Source organism: Rhamphochromis longiceps, linkage group LG7 (assembly GCF_057381845.1).
Source record: "Rhamphochromis longiceps isolate RC_006_pf linkage group LG7, R_longiceps_female_GT1.1, whole genome shotgun sequence".
NCBI classification, from domain to species: domain Eukaryota; kingdom Metazoa; phylum Chordata; class Actinopteri; order Cichliformes; family Cichlidae; genus Rhamphochromis; species Rhamphochromis longiceps.
The window spans coordinates 3557548-3582394 of NC_140563.1; the positions used below are offsets into that span (position 1 = coordinate 3557548).

Genomic DNA, 24847 nt, shown 5'->3' on the forward strand with positions numbered 1-24847 from the left:
TTACAGAGACATTAGAAACAAGAACAAATAAAAAGCATGATTTAAAATTGAGGTGACCAAATACTTATTTTCCACCCTGATTTACCAATAAATTCTTTACAAATCCTACCATGTGAATTCATGGATTTTTTTTTCACATTCTGTCTCTCACAGTTGAAGTGTACCTCTGGTGCAAATTACTGACCTCTGTCATCATTTTAAGTGGGGGAACTTGCACAATCGGTGGCTGACTAAATACTTTTTTGCCCCACTGTAAATGTGCTCCTCCATGTCTGTTTGTTTGCATGCACTGCAGGTTTGTTGTACATATTGCTGACAGGCATTAAAGCTTTCTGGTGCAGTGGTGCAAAGATGAGAAGAGAAGAGGGCAGCGGTGTTAATAGAAAGGAGGAAAGAGTAACGGTGCAATCATTTACCCTGGTTTGTTTGCATATTTTAGCTCTCTTTGCTTTTCATATATATTGCCATATATATGTTCTATTGATTTTTATGCTCTTAGGTCTCCATAAAAATGTGACTCTCTAAGCGGTGACCATGTACTGCTCTGATCTTTGATAGGAGGACTCGCACATCAGCAGGCGTGACAGTCTAAGCTTTCCATTAACACTTTATTGCATTAATGGATTCTGCAGGTCACACACACACATAGCAGGAGCCTGGCGGGGTGACAGGGTGAGATTAGGGAATTGCTCCCTCTAGGTGAAACTCAACTCTACTGCAAGCAGATTTCATAAAGCTGGGAAGTTTTCATTACAGCGATTGGCAGTAATTACATGTCTGTTTGTTCTGGATTTAATGAAATCAGCTCGAACGTGCAAAACCAGCATGGCCCGACCCCAGTTTTTGCTCTAATCACTGGCAGAGCGTTATTGGCTTATTGTAGTTGTAATTGGTGTAAAGTCTCTCGTTTTTTGACCAGTGTTTGGAGATGTATGATTGTGTGGGCAGTTCCTCAGGCTGCTGGAGGGGAAATTGAGACTGTCGCACTGGGACTTTTGAGGTGGGGATGGCTTTTAATTTAAAGCTAACCTTACTCTTTGAATTACTGTTATTGTTCGGCAGGTCTCGCATTAAACCAACGCAGCCAGTGGAGAGCTAAAGATGAATTTGAATGCTAATCATTTCTGCAGCTTACCCTGAAAAGGTTGTGCCTGTCTGTTTGTTTTCTCACCTTGTCGTCTGTCTTATCTTTTGCCTTGCAGTTATGTGGCTGCGGGCTGCTCGGTGTGGGCATCTGGCTCTCGGTGTCTCAGGGAAGCTTCGCCACCTTCTCACCCTCATTCCCTTCACTGTCAGCTGCCAATATGGTCATTGCCATCGGCGCCATTGTCATGGTAACAGGCTTTCTCGGTTGCCTGGGTGCCATCAAGGAGAACAAGTGCCTGCTTCTGAGCGTGAGTTAAATCTGGATACCTACAAAAATATTTTTTAAAAGTCACACATCTGTCAACAGCACAAATGTGCACATTGTAGTTCTTAATTTCTCTCACTCGAGCATTTTATGACTGAAATTCATTTGTAGAGTTGACCGCTTGCAATCAGTTGTATTCAAAAGTTTTGGCACCCCTGGGGAAGCTGCATATTTTATCGGTAAATACAACCCTTGCAGCAATGAAATATTAAGATGAGCTTTTCATGAATGTATAAAATTGATAGAAATCGTGGCAGCGGGCCAAAGTTTGTGCAAACTTATAGTAGCAGCCCTAATTTCATAGCTTGGAAATGTTTTTAATGGACCACTAAGAGTCATAGTTATTTGTCAGAGATGAGAAACGGAAAAAAGCAATGCCATAACATTTTGAGAACTGCTCGTATTTTGTGTCTTTTTGCTGCAAGGCTTGTCTGCACTGTCACACGCAAACTGCAAGCAAGTGTCTATACTCAAAGGCACACTGGTCACAGGCCACCAGGAGCTTTTTTTGTATTTGTCCTATTACCAGACCCTCGGGAGAGCTAGGTGACTGGGGCTACTTCAGTAATTCAGTCTGCCCTCTATCGAACCTCAAGAGTGCACAAAGGAAAATTAGAGCTGAGCAATAGGATTCCCCCTTTCTGCAAATTAATACCAACTAATGCATGTCATTGCCATGGCTCTGGTCAAAGCCCAGTGAAAGGAATTTCAGGCGGGGGAATTAGTATTTGCATAGAGCACACCAAAAGCCACTTGATGTTTTTGAAGCTCAAGATTTGAGAATGTTCTATTATTCATTACAAAGACTATTCTGTCTTGACGTTGCACTGTTTGCCCAAAGTTGTACAAGTGTGTTATCTTAAGCACAAGTTAATTATGAGAGTTCACCCAACAGAATGAGGTTTGCAGGGATCTGCTGCAGAAAGGCAAAGAAAAAAAAACTTTCATGTATAGAAACTTTAAATGAGAAGTGGAGTTGGGGCTCTGAGTACTTAACATCACAAACAGCTCAATCCCTTGAAGCTCTTGCATCAGTCAAAAGCCCCACCAAATCCTCAGCGTTAGACATGGCTTCCTTCACCTGCCAATTTGCTTTGCAGAAACAGTTCATTTGATTGCAAATGCCAGGAAAAGTATGACAAGTTAACTGTGGGTGAACAACAATCATTCTGTGGGCTGCAAAGCCATATGCAGCAGCAAACCGTTGTAACTATGTCGTGTGAGCCGTGACATAAATAATAGCTCGCACCCTCCCTCCCAGATGAGTTTGGAATTAATGGGTTTTTCAAAAATCTAGGTTTGCATGCCTCCTCCCGTGCTGTGCAGAAGAGCTTGGTAAATACCGTGCTGTAATGGAGTCAAGTAGAGAGAGTAGTAGATGAGATGCAAGGCTGTGCTAGAAATTAATCTTAGGAAGTATTAAACCTTTTATACTCCCCTCAAACATTCACAAGCCCTCCAGCACCGAGATTCTCCTTTTTTCCTCCCACCATCACTCCCACCTCTTCCTTCATGTCTCTTTTTCTAATTTCCTTCTCCCTTTTTAAATTTGCTTTGTTTATGTTTATGGATTTCTTTTTTTTTTTTTTGTCTTGAGAAATGTTGGTTTCTGTGTATGCTGCTTCCAAATGAAACCATTAACTGAAACCTGGAACGTTTTTGGGGGAAATTTACTCATTTGTTTTATTGTCAAGAGCAAAAATGAGAAGATTAATCTAGCTGGTAAATATAAAGCTGCTGCCAGAAACTGTCCAGCCAAGCTGAACAGTATAAATGGAGGGGTCAGTAGGTAACGCCAGCTAGCTTTATTTAGGGCTGGTTTTACAGTCATGTGAAGTGATTCGCTGGGTCATAGCTGGGCAATTAACCTTAAAATACTACAGCTTTATTTTTTATTTGGTTTTTCCTTGATGATGAGTCATGTGTTAATTATTGGGTTTTAAGAGATGCCAGCTGGCAGATAAAGCCAGGCTCTAGTTTTTTGTGTCTTTTTGTTTCAGTCTGAGCTAAACTAATTGACTGCTAGCTCATCTCATTTAACCCTTGCCTTATGTTTCACAAGATGTCAAACAATTGCTTTAACCCAAATTAAAAGATCATTAGATGATCCGTGTATCTCCGTGAGTCACACAATACATTTGAGTTTGGAGTATAAATAAATGCGCTTTAAATCACAGATGCAAGTCTTACTGTGAAGTTTGTGAAATACTCAGATAAAACAGCACTTAACTGCAAAAGAAGCTTAGCTGTTCAGAGTTTTGTTCACAAATTCAATTTACAATATTGCCTGTGCTGCTGTTGTAACAGTGCTCTTCCTCTTTCTGGCAGTTCTTCATTGTCCTGCTGATAATTCTTCTGGCGGAGGTGATTTTGCTCATCCTGTTCTTTGTGTACACAGATAAGGTAAGTTGTTATGTGTTGTGTCCGAATTTTGTTTTTTATCATTCCAGCTGAAGACATTAAAAGAAAGCTCTCTCACACACAGATGATCACAGAGAAATGCAGAAAGCAATAAACGGTGTTAGTGTGATAAGCATACCTAGATTCCAGTTGCTTCCGGGTATCAGAGTTTTCTGTTTTTATATTTGGTTGTTTCTCTGTCAGAAGCTTGAGTGTCTTCACCCCACCATTAACACAGCAGTCAAAGGTTAGGCCACAAAATTCAACTCAATCCCCAACAGTTGGCTCCCCCTAATTAGTTCCAGGAATATTTCCCATGACCCCTTGAATGAGGTTAAATCAGGTGAATGTGTGGGGTAACAGCAGATGCCTACATGCAAAGCTCTGGATATTACCGATGCTGAATTCGTCTTCGTCTTTAATCTGATCCAACCACAAATGTTTCATCCCGAAGAAGACAAGTGTCTTGTGCAGGACGAGCGATGAAGACTTCTCTGTTTTCAAGGACATGTCGTTGATAGATCCGTCTATTTATATATTTGCTCTCTTATGTCACACGGCCCTCGGGACATCAGCTAATTCTGCCTCTTTGTTCTGAGGTTATTGCTCAAACCTAGTCTCTCAGGCAGATAAAGGAATTCATTTAGCAGCCAATCCATTCTCAGATTCAGATCGGGTCTCGCAGGCACACCCTGTCAGGAGTAAATATGTCTGTTGCCTTATCATCAAAATATTACCGGCTTAACCGTGATCCCTCCGGCGGAATTTAAATAGAAAGCCTCTTGACTTCACAGCAGTGCCTTTCCCATCACCTGTGAAGTCAGTAAAAGATAGCCCAGTAGTGCTGAGGATTTCCTAAATGAGAAATCAGTTGAGTCTGCATTAGCAAAGCATGGGGCATTACCCGGGGAAAACTCATTCGCACAAGTTCCAGTGAATAACCACCGTATTTTATGTTTGTCCCGTTCTTGCCAAATTACTGTGTTTATCCTGGCTTAAACCTAATGGAACGTGAAACCATGATAATGAGGATCACAACCAAATATATTTCCCTTTATTGGTCTTCAAATGTCATTGGAAGGCAAAGCGTTTAAAGTAAATTGCACGTTATTGGAGATGACACTTTCAGACTGCTCTAATCAGGATGTCCTGCAAATTTAGGAAACTGCATTAGATTTTAAAGCTTGTCTGTTTGGCTAAAAGGACAATCACAGACGACCTTCACATATTGCTTTTTGTTTTGTGGTTGGGTTTTTTCTCCGTCTCCAGTGAGATCTTGTATGCCGTGTGAGGCTCCCCTCGTCTTCTGCTACAGGCTGTGATCAGAGGAATCACTAATTCACTTTTCTTATTTGATCCCCTAATCACACGGTATTTATTAACAAGACTGGAAGACATACGGTACAGTAGTTGGCAGCTTTTAAACGTGTATCGACGGAGGCAAAACAGATATTTTAGTCTCTCAAATAGGTCATATTTAAGTCATGACTGACTCTTTGTGCATACTGTGATCCTTCTGGGCGACAGTCTGTTGACAGGTGGGAGGGAAAGACAAACATATAGTATCTTGTGTTTGTTGCAACATGTTTTTTTCGTTTAGCGTCCGTTTCCACCAGTTTAATCCTACTTTGGAGGTACCGCTCAGTCCTGTTAATAGATAATTTCTCTCACGTCTTCTTCACCCCAGCAGTCTTGCCTCCAGGTATGGCTTATGCGTGGGCACTCCCTCATTCCTTCCACAGCCCAGTGGTGTTAAGCTTTCTGATTAAATGCCATGTAGAGGGCGTAGTATAATAAAGGCTGGCCCTGCAGTTAGCAACCAGCTGACTGCAGCAGATGGCTGGGCGGCAAACCAGATTACAGCCATCCGTCTTTAACGCTCTGACCTCATTGTGCCGCCGTCGACCCAACACGCTGAGCTGAACACCGGTGAAGGTTTATTAGCTCAGAATGAGGAAGCAGAACTTTGCAAGAGAGACAGGAAGCACCGGAGCATGTACGTAGGGATGTCGGGAGGGCGAGGAAGAAATGAAGGAAGGGTGGAAGGTGTGGAGAGAGGTGGAAGAAAAAAAAGAGATATCAAAGGATGCTGGGAAGAATGAATGTGTTATGTGTTAGGGTGCTGAAGTACACAAAAAAAGGGGTAGAAAGAGGTCAGCCATGTCAGAAATGAAATTAGATGTCACTGTAAAACTTTAGGAAAAGAATCAGGAAAAAGGAAAACACGGAGTCATGGAAGAGGAAGGAAGCCAAGTTTGGCTGTGGCACATCCTTGATGTCTTACTCAACGACAGCAGCAGTCACATCTAGCTGCGTGTGTCGTTTGTGCAAAGACAGAATTATGTTCAATTCCTGGCTGTGCGTTATTTCCCAACCAATTAAAGCTGGAGTGGGGCTCTTCCCCTGACTCTGTCAAGTGCCCTGGCCTCCGTCTACAAAACACAGGGTTGCAGAGCAACTGAGGGAATTAAGTAACGTGTTTAATAATGTGCTGTTTGGAAACCTCTGGCACTGATTCTGTTTGGATTCACATCATTTATTACAATTTCAGGGCAGTAAATGTATTTGTCCTGAGCTTTGCAATTAGAGCAACAGTGAAACGTTGTTAGCTTCTTAGTTTCCCAGTAGTCCTGAAACTAAAACCAGTGTTTCCAGACAGTATGTGACCCAACAGTGACTGCGTATGAGAGGAAAAAAGCACTGAACATGTTTGAAAGAGGTTCGGTCTATCCTTAAAGAGCATGCAGCAAAAGACTGAAGATGTGACAAGAGACAGTTTTATTTGCTTCACGAAAGTAAAATAAGTGGCAATTTGATCTGGGTTGTTTAGCTTTGAATATGTTTTATTTAAATAGTATTTAATGGTAATTTCATGCTTGAAACTCTGCATTTAGGAACATTTGAGCCTGAAGTCTGGTATTTGTGATAATGTGAGCTTTGTGTACCATACCCTGACAGCAAGCTACAATCAGAAGTTAAGTTTGGTAGAGGTTGACTTGGGTTCAGATTCTATGTACTTCGGTGCATTTTACATCAAATATGAAATCTACTGTGATAGAATATCAGCTCAACTGTCTGTCACTTTTTTAAACATTAAAAAACAGCGTTATCTGCACCGCCTGTCTCGTCAGAAACCTGCGTATGCAGGCAGATCTCTGGTTCTTTGCATTATAGATGAGATTTGAAGACAGGTGAGTATGTGTGGAGTCGCTTCATCATTTCTGCATCCAAAAGAAAAATGCAATAATGCCAGGGAGTATTTCACCGTAAAGTATATTTTTAATTATTATGCAGCTGTCGGGTAAACGATGACGTGAGCTACTCTGGTACTGAACGTTAATGTGACGTGAACATTTGCCAGTGTGGGAACTTGGGAGTTTGGGGCAGTTTGATTAGAAATTTCACAAGAAAAGCTATTCAACACCCGGAACACAACAACAGTTAGTAAAGAACCAGAGTTACTAGCTGGTAAACACAGGGGAGCAGCTACAACTTAACAATAATGTATTTAATTTAGTAGTTGACCAAGAAGAAAGTGCAGGGACAAAAAAGAAAGAAAAGTGTTTTTAAAATAACAATCAATGATTATCCTTCATATTTTTTGCTAGTGTGAATATGTAGATAAGATATTAGCCATTTTGAAAGTTCAAAGCTGTTCCTAAGCACTTAGCCATCCATAAAATCAGATTCAAGTTCAGGTTTTTCAGTGGAAAGTTGAGCACTTGTTAGTCTTTAAACACTGACCGTGGTTGGTATCCTAAGATAATTCCTCTGTTTTCCTGTCAGCATGCACAGAACATGCAGACAGATAAATGTATTATCTATCTATAGTTTACCTGCCGCAGGTGCCAATACACTAACTCCCAATGGTCCACTAATTCTTTCCTTTCAGAGCCTCATAAGATCAGAATTGGATGCTGTACAATTTTCGTAAGATATTAATTGAGCAAACTGATAAAATAAACGTTTTGCTCGTCTCTTCTTGTCAATAGAAAATTGTACTTAGTAGTCAGGATAATCTTTTAATGATATACGTTTGCAAATGATAGAATACTGCATGATGACCTCTTTATAACTCAGACTGTTTTTAGTTCACTGTGACCCGTTATCATGCAGGGAAGGAACAGTACCTGCTAGATAAGAGCTTAACAAGCAGTTTCACTTCGTGTCAGGTAGAGGAGCCTCTCTTGGCGCACACACACACATATACACTAGGGGTGCAACGATACACAAAATTCACGGTTCGGTTCGATACTTTGGTGTCACAGTTCGATATTTTTTCGATACAAAAAAATGTTCATGCTTTTTTAATTTGTCATTTATTAAAATTATAAATATATATTTTAACTCAAACTTACAGTTTTTAAATTTAATGTTGCTGAAACAACAAAGGGATGAAATAATAAATCTATCTGATCGAGAAATCCCTCATCTTTGGAAAAGAGAGTTTATTACAGAGAAATGGCTCTTTCCAAAATAAAAGCTATACTATACGCTTCTTCTGGGCTATATTCTCAGCAGCATATTAAACTTATCAGGTCCCCATAAGGAGAATCCTGTGCTAACGGCTGTCTAAATGACTCGGGTAAAGTTTGTAGCATGCGTGCTTGTTGTTTTTGTCTGCTTCCACTTGTCTTTGCACTAGCTTGTCTTTGCACTAGCTCCGTTAACGAGCTACCTCGGATCGCCCCGTGCGTGGGGCTGGACTGCGTCAACACATTAACGAGCTAACTGCGCTAACGCACTAGTTCCCACCAATGTAACTGAGCATTGCGTGGCACATCCGACATACTATTTTACTTTTGTCCATGACACGCTTACCTTCAGGGTCATACATCACATGAAAACCAAAATAATTCCAAAGGTCAGATCTGAATGAGGGTGGGGGAGGTTCAATTTGCCATGTTGCAACGAGCTTAGCTTCTGTCTTGCTAGCTTGCGCTGCGCTCAGTGGATCTGCGCTCGACAGTGCAGCCTAGGCGAAGTAGTCGAACGCAGATCCTCTGAGCATCGTCAGAAGGAAAGTTGATAAAATAAATTAAAAATTGTGTATTGTTCGATACATATGCGTACCGAACCGAAAGCACTGTATCGAACGGTTCAATATCGATACGAGTATCGTTGCACCCCTAATATACACATCCACATTCCAATGTAATAAATGAATGCGCCTACTTTTGTATATAAATAAAGACCAGAGCGGTAACAGAGCGCACTTCACAGGGCCCCCACTCTGATGTCAGCGCTCTGTGACCGCCCTTGCAAGTAAAAACTGCAGCGTGTGTGTCTCCACTCTCTGACTCTCAGCTGAAGAAGTGTCTTTAGAATAAATCTCTTGACACTTCTGTTTTCACAGAATCTCATGTAAATACGTAATGCTCTCCCGTGTTGCGTGAGGAACTCTAAATGTTCCATAGCATTTTCAAAACAGCCTGCTGAGACACCAGTCGTTAGCCAGATGTTCCCCCACCTCTGTGGTGGCTGTATCCTTCTCTGAATTGATCAGTTCTTTCACGTCTTTGGAAATTGGAGCAGTCAGTTCTGTCGTGGCACACACTCTGGTAATGAGCATTCAGTGTAACCTCACAGGTCTCAGTGTACCTGCTCCCCTGGGTGTTACCATGTCACCAGATCTGGGACAGGTGTTTCTCCAACAATCTACCACCCGCTCTCTGCTCTATTTTTGTGATCATTGACGGGGAACGTGAACAGTTTGGACAGAAAGGCTTCTCCTTCCACCGCCCTCACATGCATATCTTCTTGTCTTTCTTTGTTTTTTGTTTTTTTGTCTTTTCTGTGAATTATGAGTGTTTTCTCAGCTGGCCAAGCTGAACCCTTTAGATTTCTGTGATGAATGTGCAGTCGTATATTGCTGTGTGCGGACTTGGTCATCACAGAGGAAACTACAAGCTTATCTATGCAATGAGACATATGAGCTCTGTCTCAGGGCTTTGTCTACATGCCACACGTGAAATATTGCGTGGCAACATCCAGGCAAAACTTCCCAGAAGTCGGATGTTGCCACAGCACGGTGCAGGCCTGTTATTTGTCAACATTTTCGAGGACCGGCAGTGTAAGCATTAGTCGAGAAATCGCCTCGTGTTTTTGTCTGCTTCTGTGGCGAGGAGGAAAAGGGTCGGCGTGCCGCACGATCCTCCAACTCCCTGTTTGTTCTGTATTCATTTGTCTGCCTCTCGTTAGAGGTAAATCTGGATCATTAACTTTCATTTCACACTGTAACTAAGACACAAAAAAATGATGTGCAGTGACTTATCGGAGACTCGGAAGAAGACTTTTATTGCAATAAGAGGGACCCTGCTCTCCAGCGGCTGTGTGAGGAGTCTGTAAAGAGCCAGCAACATCACATACAGCCTACTGTTGATGGAGAAGACAAGATAGCAGATAGAAACAAAGCATAAGGCAGAGATTGATGGTGCTGCTGTTCTTCATTTCATTTTCATTTATTGCCCGAGAAATTTTAATTAATCAGTAAAAATTCAGTTTGAATGTCTAATTCAGCAAATAGATTTCAAAAGCCTTGCAGCTGAATAACAAGGGTACTGAACCAGTGAATGACTTTAAAGCTTAATGTCGTTTCTGTACAGTCAAAGGAAAGTTGGGTTTGTACTATTTCTAATGTGTAAGACAGAAAGTCAAGTGATATTAAATGTGTTATTATTTTAGAGAAGCCAGGCTTCTGGCTGCTTATTGTTACTTTCGTCCTTATTCTTTCACGAAAGGATTTACTGACACCTAAAATCACCTTGTTGTTTCTGGACGTGACAGTGCTAATGCAGCTTCTCTTGTCCTGTGCAGATTTCCTGATCACACTCTTTAACTCCAAGCTTTAAGTATTAAGTGCATTCCTATTGTTGTGATATTACTTTTATTGCCCGTGAAGATGTACAGCGTGATTCTGGCAGTCCATGTCATTTTTCTAGTCATAATTACCCCGTATCTAAAGCGCCTCTCAATCTGTCCTGGCAGTTAGCAAATCCCCACAGGCATATGAAACTGCAGGAGAGCTAAAGCTCTGATTTTGTATCTCATTAACACAGCGAATGAGATATTAATCTCCCTCAGACATGGCACAACCCTGAGCAAATTGTTGGTGTTCACTCAAGAGGAAAATGATTTGCTAGCACTGCTGAAGGGCATGTTGAAGCCGAGCGTGTGAGCGACACATGACGTGTCAGACGTTCAGACATCACACAGCGGTCCGCGTTATTGTTGCAGAGTTATTTTTATTTGACAAGACAAGAGGTTACCCATAACTGTGAAGGCGCTGGCATTTTATGTCTTTATATTGTAGTGTCGGATTGCTTTGCGTTAATGATTCGTCGGTCATACACAGTCCACTAAAAGCACTTAACTGCACACCTGCCACTACTATTTGCATCTATGTGAAAAGGATGCTGACAGTTTGAAAAGGGTAGAATAATCCGAGTGCGCCTCTACAAACACCCAAGCTTCAACTGCCTGCTCCAATACAAAGACAACATAAAGAGGTATTGAATGGTGCAACTCACCGGACTGTTCTTGCAAAGACAACCCCTCCAAACTAAGATCTCTAACTAAGGCTAATGTTTTCTTTTATCCTCTCCAGGTGCGTGAGAATGCCAAACAGGATCTCAAGGATGGGCTGGCTCTGTACAACTCAGAAAACAACATAGGCCTGCGAAATGCCTGGAACATCATCCAGGCAGAGGTAAGTAACGCCATGCATTTACAATATGAGAAACGTTAGTGTGAATGTTTAAGCACAAATGACTAAAATCTATTCAGATATTCCAGCTAATGTATGTCCTGGCTTGTAGCTGTGGCGTTAGAGTGAACTTAAAAGCCCAAACTGGCTGTCCAAGTACACTTCAGTCCTTTTTTGCTGTCCTTTAAAGGAAAGTGACCAATTACATTTTTTAATTAAAGTTTGTTTGAGCTTTTTGGGGCCACTGAGGACACAGAGCATTAACTCATCTTCCACCTGACATTTGTATGGCATTAACAGTGGAAATGCTGTGGAGTGATAGGATACACCGACTGGCACGAGGCCCTGAAGGACAAAGTAGTTCCTGATCGCTGCTGCCAGGAGCATTACCAGAACTGTGGGCGGAACTCCACCAACATGTTCTGGAACAGGGTGAGTTGACCTGGACTCCGATGAGTTGAGTTTTGCTTCTCAGTCTTTTGCTTTTGCTTTTAAGTATAAGAGTCACGTGTCTGCTCTTTATAAAATATTCAAAACTAACAGATTTACTGTATTAAAATGACAGACTCCACAGAATATACTTACTGTATTTAAGTTTTTGTTTTGGAGGATATGAATGATACACAGAGTCATTTTCTACCTAATCTCGGCTGTATAGTTTGCCTTGACTTTTCTCTTTTTAAAACTGATAGTCTGAAAGTATTCTGTATGATTCACGTAATATTCTTGTCCAGATTATAGGAAACATGCTGGGCCCAAAACTGCTGAATCAGAATACTTTATTAATCCTTAAGGAAATGATGTGGTTACTCCAAGACTTTAACAATTACAGACTAAACTATTTGAATATGTTACAGAGTTTACAAATTTAAGAAATAGCACTAATATATACAAGTCACTCAGTTATAAATATCAAGAATATTGACAAAGGATATTACAGAGGTGGAATATATATGATTGACATTTGACTCTGACTGAACTTTGTCATTTGGTATTTAGCTGCAGAGCGTGTGCAAACAGGGCAGTGTTTACAGTGTGTTAGATGGAGGAGTTGCACAGGGAGACGGTCACGGGCAGGAAGGATTTCCTGTGTCGTTCTGTGGTGCTTTTTTGGTACCATTTATCCCTCTTTGTATTGTTACTGTCTCTCCTCATAGTAGGTTTTCCATTTACTTAGAACATGTGCTCTAAAACTGCTTTAACGAAGCCAAACTTGTTTTGCCACGTTTGTGCAGTTTTGAGTGCTGAAGTGTAATCTGTTCGTTTGCTTGAGTCAGCCAATGTACCAACGGAAACAGACGACGTTAACTTGAGGTAGCCAGCAATTAACTGGCTGGCTGTGTGTGTTCGTGTGTGTGTGTGTGTGTGTGCGCAGACTGTTTATGCTGCGTTTTTGCAACAACTCAGAGTGCTCTCAGCTCTCACCAGGAACCCCGGTTGCTTTTTTCACTTTACCGCCAGACTCTTTCTTTTTATCTTGTTTTGCCTTGCAGTCTCAGTGCGCCTACAAAATATATACATGTGAAGTTTTTACTGACACTGAAGCCTTTTTAGGCTGCACAGGCCTGTTTCTTTTATGGAGGGACGTAAGCACAGTGGACAACCAGAATAGCAAAAAGGTCTCGACTGGTGCATCTACATAACAAAATCGTTTTAGCGTCCCCGCGGTATGAATATGTCATTGTAAAACAGTTGTCTGTCTTTTCATAAATGCTCCCCCTGTGATGGGGTGGCTCAGTATTAGGAGTCTTTATTTCAATTTGCCCTTTCCTGAGAAAATGTTTCCCTGTCCTTCTCTGCTCCCTTGGTTTTGTAAATTCAGTACAAGATCCAAACAGAGTTCTGCTCTGTTCCTGAGTCATGCTGTATAAAAATAGCTGTCTGCGGTGCACCTTTTTCCTAAGTCCATTTAATCTCCAACATCTCCAGCACCTGATATTTTTCACTTCTCAATGTGTTTTTACTCCTCAGTGCTCAAGTACACAATTAAGATACCTGTCTGACATTGTCTAACATCCATCCGGTGTCCTTGAAACTTTTAGATACCATATTTACAATCAGTCGAGCGTCACGCTGTGTATCATCCCCATCTCAGCCAAACCAATTTATCTTGTGATCCTAATCTTCATCAGGCTGTTTTTCAGCTCTTTAGCAACATTCAATCTTTCAGTTTTAGGCCAAAGAAGAAGAGTGAGGAGGGGTTTTTATGACGTATATAGAGCCTGACATTAAGCAATGTTCTAAGCTAAAATTCAAATTTCCATTTGTGAGATTGAACCACTTATTCTTCCGATTTTGAGAGCTGTACTTTGGAAGAAGTGCGCTGTCTGTGGCGTTTCAGGTGGAGGGCCACTGTGGCTCTGATTAGTGTTACTATGGCTCTTTTGTACATCCTGATTACTGCTGCAGCTGTGCTCTGGGCTTTCAAAAAGTGTATTTTTCGATTCTTTAGACCAGGGGTCCAAAACTCGCGGCCCGCGGGCCATTTGCGGCCCACGTCACCTCTACTTGTGGCCCGCATACTGATGTGAAGAAAATTTTTTTTTAATTATTATACAAAAAATGATTTAATACATGACAGAGTGTTACAGGCATGGCCCTTTAAGACTGTAGCCTCATGTGCGGTGTAGTCCTTGCTGCAGGGAGAGCGTGTGGGACCGCCCCTCCCGCTGTGTGTGAGCGTGAGGGAGGGAGGAAAAAGGAAAGTCGAAAAGTACGAGGCGCTACCGAGCAGAAACGGGAGATGGAAGCATGTAAATATAAAAAATAACCACTGCAGCCTAAAAGAGTGCCTGACGAGCCCAGTAAGCTATTAAGACTCGACTGTACACCGTGTTCGTGTTTTCCTCCGAAACAATAAAGTTCTGCTGGAGCAGCCTTTCAACGCCTCTCTCTGTCTCTCGCTAGCAAAGTTGACCCAGACAGTAAAGCTCGTTCCATGAGCCGACATGGAGCCCAAAGTATTAGCCAGAGTCTCCTTACCACGTTTCAGAGCCGCGGACCTGAGCGAGGTAACAAGAGCGTGCAAACATGTTGAGGGCTGTATTAGTTCAGGGAGAGATTTATTTAGAAAGAAAACAATTTTCACTTGCAATCAAAGACTAATGTGTACGCTTATGTCTGCATTTTTATTTTGTTAAATACAAACAAAATTGTAGCAAAAGTGCTTCCACGTGTCTGGCCAGAAAGAGCTGTTTATTTGGTAGTTCAATGAAACTACTGTACTACACTGTACTACACTGTACTACACTGCTGAGTGACTGTCTTCTGCTCGTCAAATACATTTCACTGCAATGTTGACCCTGTGCTAACTTACATATGACAACTGAAACTGAAAGGCTTCAGACAGTTAAGAGTGAGAAAAAATTGTGTTCATGTTTGCAATTTTGTCTTGTTACACAATATTTGGAATTAAATAAAACAAACAAAACACTACATTTTAGGAAATATTAGTGGGTGTTTTCGTGTTTGTTTTTTTGTACTACTTGGACACTGAAGTGGCCTCCAATGAGGTGACGGTGCCAGAAGTGGCCCGCGGCTCATTTGAGTTTGAGACCCCTGCTTTAGACAATTCTTCTCCATATGGGTCCCAAACTCACTTAACTCCCAACTCATTAACAAATTAAGTTGCACTGTTAACAGGTCATGTTATGACTATGCTCATACAGTTAGGCTAATTTAAAATAATCAGCATACTTACATCGTCTTAGTGATCACAGGTTTTCTCACTGTTGTTGCAGTGTTCAGTTGTGCTTCACCGAGGATTTGCGTACGAGAAGTTTTGGTTTGAAATGATTTTGTTCGTGCATTTTTGGTTTTGGCTTAAATTAACAAAAGAGCTGCAGAGCTGTGAAAGAACCACAAAGACAAAACCACCATAGAAACTTCAACAGACTCAAAATGCAAAATGTCCATAACAGGAAAACAACACGAAACAAGTCGAGGCAGAAAACTACTACAGAGAGGTGCGGACAAGCATACCGATGAACAGCTGCGAAGAGACAAATTAAGAGGAACAAGAAAAATACTGAAAAGTGAAAGAAAGGGACTGCAAAACAAAAACACAAAGTGACTACAGAGTGAACAATTGCTCCGTGTTGGGGGTTGTTGATACTTTTCTTCCCATTAACTCGTGATGCATTGGGAAGTTAGATCCACAGCGTCCTACTTTTTAACGCCACATTTGAAGTGCTCTAACATATTGCCTTTAAATTACACTTTTGTTGCTCTAAAATACAATACTTGCCAATTTCTGCTCCCCGAATTCAAAAGAGGCATGCATCTGTAAGCTTTAATCCACTGTTGTTTTTTCCAACACTTTGTGGGTACTTAAAGTCGCTTTAAAGTTTTCCTCTTATTGCCTAAATCCAATGGATTTTTCTATTGTTCTCGAGACAACAGCTCTTCTTTTCTCACAAAACCGTGTAGCACAATGCTCACCAGTTTTCCCTCGTATTGCTACTCTAATCTGCTATTGGTCTGGCATGTGGTTCGTTAGCATGTCCAAAGTAGAGGATTAAAAGCTGTAATATAATTGCCAAAATGAGAAAAGACAGACATTGAGCTGGCCCATTGGGAAAGCTCATCATTAAAAGCTTGTGTGTAATCTTGCCCAGAGGAGATGGCCACACGCTTTGTAGTTAACTTTACATGCTGCCTCAGCAACCACAGACCAGCAGGGGCACAGCTTTGCTGCTGAAACCGCCCTTAAGTGTGTCGCGTTATATCCCTGCCAATGAGTAGCCTTTGAATGAACCCAGGTGGGAATGTATTTAAGCATACGATTAGTGCGCACGTCGGCTTATGTGTCCCATACGTCTGCATATAAATGTCATCGCTCACAATAACTCAGCTGTGTTTAATAACTCACCTGCTAGTTATCCATCCTACGGTATAGCTCACATTAAAGAAATGCTTTCTTGCGGGAAAACTGCAAACCAGATGATTGAGCTTTCTCCAGGGTAACTGAACAGGGGGCAGCCATCGCTCCAACTACAGTGTCATAAACTGAAAATGTATATTTTAATGGTATTTTAACATGGTTTTGTTCCTTTTTTCAGGGCTGCTTTGAGAAAGTGGAGGAATGGCTGGATGACAATAAGTATCTGCTGGGAACCATAGGCATGGTCATCTTGGTAGTGGAGGTAGGAGGATTTGTGAGAAACAACTCTTTCCTGTTTGTCCTGCTTTGTGTCTTTTGCCAACATTGAAAACAATTAAAAGGTTAATGCTCAGTGGGCATTCTGGGCTCCAGCACATCCTGAAATATTGAAGCTCCTGTCTTGTGCACCCTGATCATGTGTGAAGTGGCTTTGTGCCAAGAATGATATAAGGAGCTATGAGACGACAGGAGAGCAGAGATGCTGAATATAGAGTCGCAGATTAAAGGCTCTGTAGCAAGTGGTGGTAGAAATTCCACTGGCGCTTCTGTTTGTCTTTTGCTACTAAACTTTGCTTCAGATGTATCCCTCTTTATCTCAGTGTCTCTTCAGGATGTAGTATTTCCACTTACTTTGAGATTGCACTCTAAAAGTGTCTACTCACAGAACAACGGGGAACCTTTTTTTTTTTTTTAACCGTATTTGTGCAAATTTTGACTGCAAGACTTTTTTGTATTACGTCTTTTGTTTTGTTTTTTTCACTCCGGTTAGCCAGTGTTTCAACAGAAGCGGTGATAGCGCTAGGTAGCCAGCACAGCTAACTGCACAGAAACCTGTGTGAGCATGGTGGACAACAATATGAGTTCATGCACGCATGTAACAACTGAAAGTTAGTGTGAATGCTAGACTGTCTGTATATGCCACTACCGGCAACCTGTCAGGTAGGGCTGTTCGATATAACGATATATATCGGACGGCGATATAAAAACGTCTATCGTTTCATTTGACGCTATCGTTTGTTTCATGGTGTCACAAAATAAACTGTTTATGGCAATATTTTTTCATGGTTTTGATGGTCACTGTAGTGGCTATATTAATTTCTTAAAGTTTTCTCTTTCTCTTATATTTAATATAACCACACTACTGACGGACAAGCGCCTGTTTTTATGCGTTGTCGTTAGCAACAGCGACGGTAACAGCATCGCGTGTCTGCTTGTTTATGTTCCACATAAACCTTTCACAATAAAGCTCAAGATCCTGTTGAGACTTTTCAAAATTAACTGAATCACGTGAAAGAGCAGATTATTTACGGATGAGAAGTATAAAAGAGCCGCCAGGTGCTAAAAAAATAAACCTCAGACTCAAACGTTAGAACAGGCTTTTCCCCGCAGCACGCCGTGTAATAAATACTCACAAAGAAAACGGCGGCCTTTACAACTTATGTCTAAAAATAGTTTCATGCATCGGTTAAAACACTCGACTCCAGCTACATGACGCGCAGCTGGAAACCCTTCCCGCAAGTCGAGCTGCCCGAGATTCACAGAATTTACAGAAAATGTTACATTTTTGTGATTTATATCGTTATCGGACGATAGAATTCTTATATCGGGATATGAGATTTTGGTCATATCGCACAGCCCTACTGTCAGGGGTCCTTGCTTCAATTTGCACCTTCTTGAGAGAATGTTTTCACACTCCCTTGACTTTGTAAATTCACTATAAGATCCAGCAGAGATCTGGTCTTTTTCCTGAATCATCCTCTGTGGCAATAGCTGTCTGGTGCACCTTTTTTCCTAAGTCCGTTTAATCTACAACACCCGACATCTCTGACTGCACCTTACCCTCCAATCCTTTTCACTTCTTCTGCTGCCAAGGTGCATGACAAGTGCAGAATATTTTAATATCTCGGCCCATGAAACCTTTCGGTACAATATTTACATTTCACATAGATGATGATATTTGACACAGATTTCTCAGATGTACAGTTCATTTTGTATGTCCGTGCCCTTGATTTTATTTTTGATGCTGTGAAGACTTGTTTTTCAATATTTTCTTTCTGCCTAGCCTGATATGTCTGTGACTGCGTGCACGCAGGACAAGGCTTCACTTTGCTAATGCATGAATTCATGGTTCATTCAGAGCAAGGTGTCCTCACCAAGGAAGGCAAATCTCCCTGTTGAGTTTTGTATGATTCTGCACGTAATAATGTCCTCAGGGAGGGGTAGCTCTTGCACAGTCACATCAGAGAAATGTGTGCATTATATATGACCACACTATGCTCTGAAGAATTTGTTAAATTTCACATTCTCCTCCAAACGCACATCAGGCATGTGCAGAACACTGAGACTTCTGGGCGCACACACATCCTCCTCTGATTCAGGCCAAACCAGAGGTAAAGTTGGGAAATATTTGCAGACGTGACAATGAAGAGCATCATAAATAAAGCTAATGTCCCATAATGTTATTTTGTTTTTGTTTTTTAATGATTTGGGACCAGAAACATGCTGTAAATAACAAACTTTGTCAAAAGCTAGTACCGTATTTTTCGGACCATAAGGCACATTAAGCGAAACAAAACAGTCAGATAAGTCAAACTTTACTCAGCTCATTCTTCTTGCTTCCTCCACTTCCGTACAATTGTTGAATTCTCTGGCAGCTGCTCTATTCCCATGTTGTTGCGGTATATTAATGACTAACCTAATATTGTGGATGGATTATCTCAGTTGTTCTCCTGACTGAAGTTTGGTCTGTTTACAGCATCCTGCCATGTGATTGCATTTGTCCCTAACCATCGGGAACTCTCATGTTAACTTTTATCGAGTGTAAAAAAAGTTAGCTTCACTGTGTTTATGCTATGCTAACATAGCTGTGTCACTAGCGATCACGTAGCGCATCATTATATACCAGCTAGCCCAACTTCAGTAACCCTACAAACGTCACTGCTGTTTAGTTTTCTGTCTTCATTTATGTTGGAAGTGATAGCAGAGCTGTACGTTTGAATTTGTTTCAGAAATCTCTTATTCAGAACATGCAATATCAGGTTTAGGTGGAAGCTAGCGAGCTAACTTCCTGCTAACTTCTAACTCTGTTAAATGTAACTAATTCTGTTTTCATGGATGCCTGGATGTTAAACGTAATTGTTACACCTGGTAAAGCAACAACACTGATCATTTTATTAAAGATGAAAGAATTTAGACAGTTTTTAACTCTCAGTGATGCCGCAGTGCTCGTTTGACTTTGGGACCTGAAGTTGACAGATTTTTGGACCCAGATTACACCGAGTCCGCGAGGCTCCTGACTACAGCAGCCATAATGCTCCAACAATCCATCAAGCTGCGCGGCTTCATAGCTTACCAAAGTCGTACTGAAACATTTTTGACAGATTTTTGAGCACCGTGTACCGCATAAAATTGGTTCGAGATCAGTAAGCACAACCAGAATTTAATAATTTCCCCTAGGGATCAATAAAGTATTCTGATTCTGATTCTGATACATAAGGCACACCGGATTATAAAGCACACTGTTGATTTTTGATAAAATTAAAGGATTTTAAGTGCTCCTTATAGTGCGGAAAATATGGTATGTACGGTGTGTGTTTATCCACAATGCTTCAGAAATCCCAGAAATATTTCCACATTTTAAGCAGGAATCTGTGATTGAGCTTTAAAGCATCCTTCAGGAGCAACTGTCATCCTGTCTCTCAGACTGAATGAAGCAGACAGCAGAAACTTTCTGTCAGAGACAGATGAGCTCAGATGTAAATAATTGGGTTGGCTCTGAAGCACTTTTTCATCTGTCCTAACTCCGTCTCAGCTGGATGTTTACCTAAAATGGCACTTTTTTTTGGATTGACGCCAGTTTAAGGTGGCATTTTCTCTGAAGCCGCTCTGCGAATTAGGTTTTGAGTGAAACCAAAAGCGAATCAGCAGCTTTCCCCAGCTAATCACAGACCATAGGGATCCCCAGTGGAGTCCACATTTCCTTTTTTATTAAAAACTATGCAGCATTCAGTATTTTTCAGTTTCCCTGTCATCACAACTTTGCCAGATAATGGTTTTAGGATCAGCCTTGCGACTGTGTTTGATGTGGAAGTATCAGCGGTAATGGAAACTTCAAAGACATAGCTGGCTACTTTGATTCAATGGCATCTCAATTTACTTCACTGGCTTAATGCTTGCACACACTGTACATTTTGCCATCACAAAGATTCCAGAGCTTCCATTTGAAGGCCATCTGAGAAAAAGAAACTGAACTAAAATGTGTTCGTGATTCAGCACACGATTCATTGTGCATCAGAAACGCAGCCCAAGGCATCAACATAAATAGACCACACGGACACACCTGCACATATATTACACATAAATAGATACTATAGACAGACACGAGCATGTGTTCACGATCTCCTTGTTTTCCTCCACAGCTCCTGGGCATGGCATTCTCCATGACATTGTTCCACCACATTCACAGAACGGGAAAGAAGTATGACGCTTAGCCTTGGGACAAGCACCAAATGGAGAGGAGCCCCAGTGCTTGATGGGATAAAGACTCTGATTCAAACATACATCCATGCTTTCCCTCTTTAGAGCATCCTTTTCCCCCTTCTCAGATCGTCTGTACAGATTCCAGCTGCTCTGTCCTGCTGTCTCCTCTCACCATTCATTTTGCCAAAGAGTAACACAACTGGAAGAGAAGAGGCACCTACTTTTGGCAAGGAAGAGAATCCCATATGTTGTCCCTTCTCTTGAGTACACTTGTTTTTTGGCTTTTTCTGTTCTTCTTTGGCTTGAACTAACCAATTGCTGGAGGGAAAGACAGACTTTGAGACAATGAAGACTTTACAAATGCCCAAACAGCCCCACAGGGCGAAAAAACCCACGAAAGTGACAAAACCCTCCACCTCATGTGGAGTTTTTTTTCTTCATGCTTATTAAATTCTAGCCCTGTTTTTTTCCCCTTGTAAATGAAAAAGATCCAACATGGCATGCTAGTTTTCTACTTCACTGATTTATCAATGAAATGACCGTTGTTATTATTTTTATTTTAAACGTATTGTTTTCTTGTTGGATTTGCTTTTGTAAGTATATCATCCTGTGGAATGTAAGTGTCGAACAGATCGGTGCAATGTGTGTGTGGGTATGTGTGTGGGATTGGTTTTGAGGTAACATTGCTGCAGACGGGCAAAGGCACGTAAGGATGCAGAGGTTTAGGTGAAATGAGCTTCATGGAGGAGCATCGCGTAAGCACGAGGAGTCATCGGTGGATTCATTTTACACCAAACATTTGTCTGCGAACAAACTCGCACACATGCATTTTGTGCTGCCACGCAGCAGCGTACCCGTTCCCTGTTAGACAATATAAATGATGTAAAATGGCTGTTTATTAGGGCTCCAGCAGCACTGTCAGCTGTAGAGATCTAGGTGATAAAGTCCCCCCTTTGAGAAAGCAGACTGGGTTGTGTACGCGCATGCATTTTATCACACAGTTCAAGCTGCAGAGGAGAAAAAACCCACTGAGAAACACTTAGAATCAAGGGCAGGATGGAGCAAAAACCGAGCAGACACGCTGTCTCGTTTCGGCTATCAATAGCGTTAACAGAGGTGGCTCTAGCCTTTCTGTACTGAAGATCTCATCCATTCACACCGCACTCCTCGTGCTTTCTCTCGGCGGCTTGCAACTCAACCCTGCCTCTATCTTTTCTTTTTCACTCTAATTTTCTTTCTCCGTGTCAGGCAGCAATGAGTTTCATGCTCCATCCAGTGCTTCTGCTGACATTCCTGCTCATCACACGTTTACACCTCCGGTTTGCAACCCCCTTCAATTTTACGTAGGCTTCATTTTCTCGCAGCAACCAGAGGTGGGGCGAGATGGGAGTGTGAGAGTGTTGCCAGATCAAAGCTCAGACTGATATGTATGGCAACATGCCCTGTAGGACACATCAGTTTATGTCTGTTTACATCTACATTCACTGCAGGGGGCCAGAGTGCCAGCCTTCCTCCTGGAGACTGAAAATATTCCATCTGCTGTGGCGACTTCAAAAAATGCCCTCCGGTGTGTCTGCTCTAGGCTTCAAAATCTCCAAAGAAACAGTGGAATAAAGACCTCGCTTACTGTCAAAGGATCACTGTAGCTTTTGGAATCATAAGGTTGTATTCAGTTGTGACATAGTGCTTTCCAAAGCAAGTGCAATTAGAGATGTGAGAAGATTGCTATATTTTAATCAAGAACAAAAAATAGCAGTAAATAAGCCGGCCAATAATTACAAAACATTTGTAACAGAATGTTAGCAGATTGTTTTGCACAAAGGTTTTTACTACAGAGGGAAGATTTTAAAGAAATTGTCTATTTAAGCTGATATTTTACCACAGTTGCGTCTTTACCATCTTTATTTTGAATTTCTGTTACTGAACCGTTGACCTGTATTGTCATGTTTGCCACTATGCCCTGTTTCTCTTCATCTCATCCATTCAAGCCGATTCAGTTTGTAGATTCCTGCAAGTTGGTTGGACTTCAATTCAGTAGCAACTCTTTCAGAACACAGTAAAAGCTCATATAACCTTGGAATTGTGGAATCTTTATGATGCAGAGTACTGTACTTGCACGAGAGGAATTTAGGATTGTGTTTTACCACCTAGTTAAGTCAAGTCTCCCATTTATAGCCTATATCGCCTGCTCATGTGTAACCAGTAGAGCTGAGCTTGGCTACCAGGGAAGCTGCCAATTAAACTTTTACAAGTGGTTGCATTCTAAATAGTTTCCTACATTATAGCTGCAATTAAATTTATTGCTTTGAATGACGCATCAATGAAGTACTGTCTATTCCTGCTACCTGAACTAACAAAGAAAATAAGCCACTCATTTACTCACATGCCCCCTTGATGTGAGATGCTTCAGAGTATCTCCTGAAGTCATTGTTGGCATTTTAGGAAAAATTAGTCTGATGATTTCTTCATTTAAGGGAGAGTTTTAGGAAGAGAAAGGGGAATTCTTGCAACAGGAAGCAACAAATTTGTGCTGTTTTGTGCAGTGACCCTGCTGGCTGTGATACACTGTCTGCCCCCATATGCTCCAACTCTTCCTGTTGTGTCCATGGGGGAAACATGACAGCTGCTGATGTACAGTGCAGGCACGAGCGATCGCGTTTCCTCTGCTCAGCTGCCTCCACAAACTCAACACATCCCTTACTTACTGCCTCACTCTGCAGACACCTGGCGCTATTCAGTAACTGGCAATGTGGTTTGGACCCCTTAAAGCACTCGTAAGGTACCTGAGACGGGTTAGCGGAGGAATAGCTCAAAACAGTTTGGCAAATGAGGCTGTGCTGTATCCTTACTGCAAAAAAAAAGGTTCAAAGGAAACCCGAGATAGCCGCACATGTAACAGAAATACAAGAATGCAGAATAGTGGGAATAAAGCAAATCCGTTGGGAGGTCAGAGCCTCAGCCTGCGGACGCTGTTTGCTCTCGGCTGATCTGACTGGGGCGAGATTTTCTTCTCTGTGTAAAATCCTTACCCCATTTTCCATGATTATGTCAATGTTACATTGTGTTTGTAATATGCGGGGATGAATGCCATTTTAACAAGGGGGGCGGCTGTTTAATTATGTTCGTTTTGTACACTTTTCTGCTGTTTAAATGTTTGTTTTTATACAATATGCTGTTGATTTTCTTGTTGTAGGTTCTGTTTTTATTGGCTTTCCCCCCATTTGTAGTTCACTTTGAGTACATGACATCATTAAGCATTTTTTCCTAGAGGATTAGTCTTTGCAGTGTTCCTCTACAACATGCAAAAATGCCTTTTCTGTGTTTCAGCGATGCAGGCGGTTAAAGCAATTAACGTAGAACAAATAGAAGGAAAATCTGGCATATAGTATCAGGCAAAGTCCACAAAAGACATACTGCGCTTTTGTCGTTGTGCTTCTTTGTATTAGGATCAAATTAAATTGAATTAGGACGCGCAGCTATAATCTGCAGTATCTCTTCAAACTGCCAGTGCAGGACCCATTCTGTACTCTTAGAGCATGAACTGTTAGACGACTGTACAACAGAGTTCATCTCGCTCCAGTGTATCAGCTCACTGTAAATATGCCCATTTTACAAGTGATGTAACTTACTGTTATACCTCTGCCACTTCGCCTAACATTCACATCAACAGGCTGGTTTTCTGACAGCCCGTGCCCTTTTTATGCTCACTTACAGACACTTGTACTGTATGTTATCCACTTTTTATGTCTGCCAGATTTCCTGCCTCTGTTTTCGCTTCAAGCACGAGAGCGGTGTAAATGTTCAGTAAATTTGTGTTTGCGTCAGTACAGTCCTCATATATTTTTGACTGCATTTTCATCTTTTAGTAAAACATGATTTCTTTTTTTTTTTAATTGATTTTTTTGAAGGAGTATAAAATATTCCGTCTCATCCAAGGAAGCACTCCCAGTAAGCCACGGAAATGGTGAAG

General features: G+C 41.4%; 1 protein-coding gene across 3 annotated transcripts in view; it reads left to right on the forward strand.

Annotated features, from left to right (window-relative positions):
- tspan9a (tetraspanin 9a) overlaps nt 1-24507 on the forward strand; it is a 232354-nt gene extending 207847 nt beyond the window's left edge. For all 3 annotated transcript variants that reach the window (XM_085411642.1, XM_085411641.1, XM_085411640.1), the window contains 6 exons: nt 1203-1394; nt 3740-3814; nt 11418-11519; nt 11817-11948; nt 16577-16660; nt 20817-24507. In XM_085411642.1, the coding sequence (XP_085267768.1) occupies nt 1203-1394; nt 3740-3814; nt 11418-11519; nt 11817-11948; nt 16577-16660; nt 20817-20888 (657 nt within the window). In that variant the 3' untranslated portion in view covers nt 20889-24507. The remainder of the gene's footprint in view (nt 1-1202; nt 1395-3739; nt 3815-11417; nt 11520-11816; nt 11949-16576; nt 16661-20816) is intronic.
- The last annotated feature ends 340 nt before the right edge of the window (nt 24508-24847 follow it).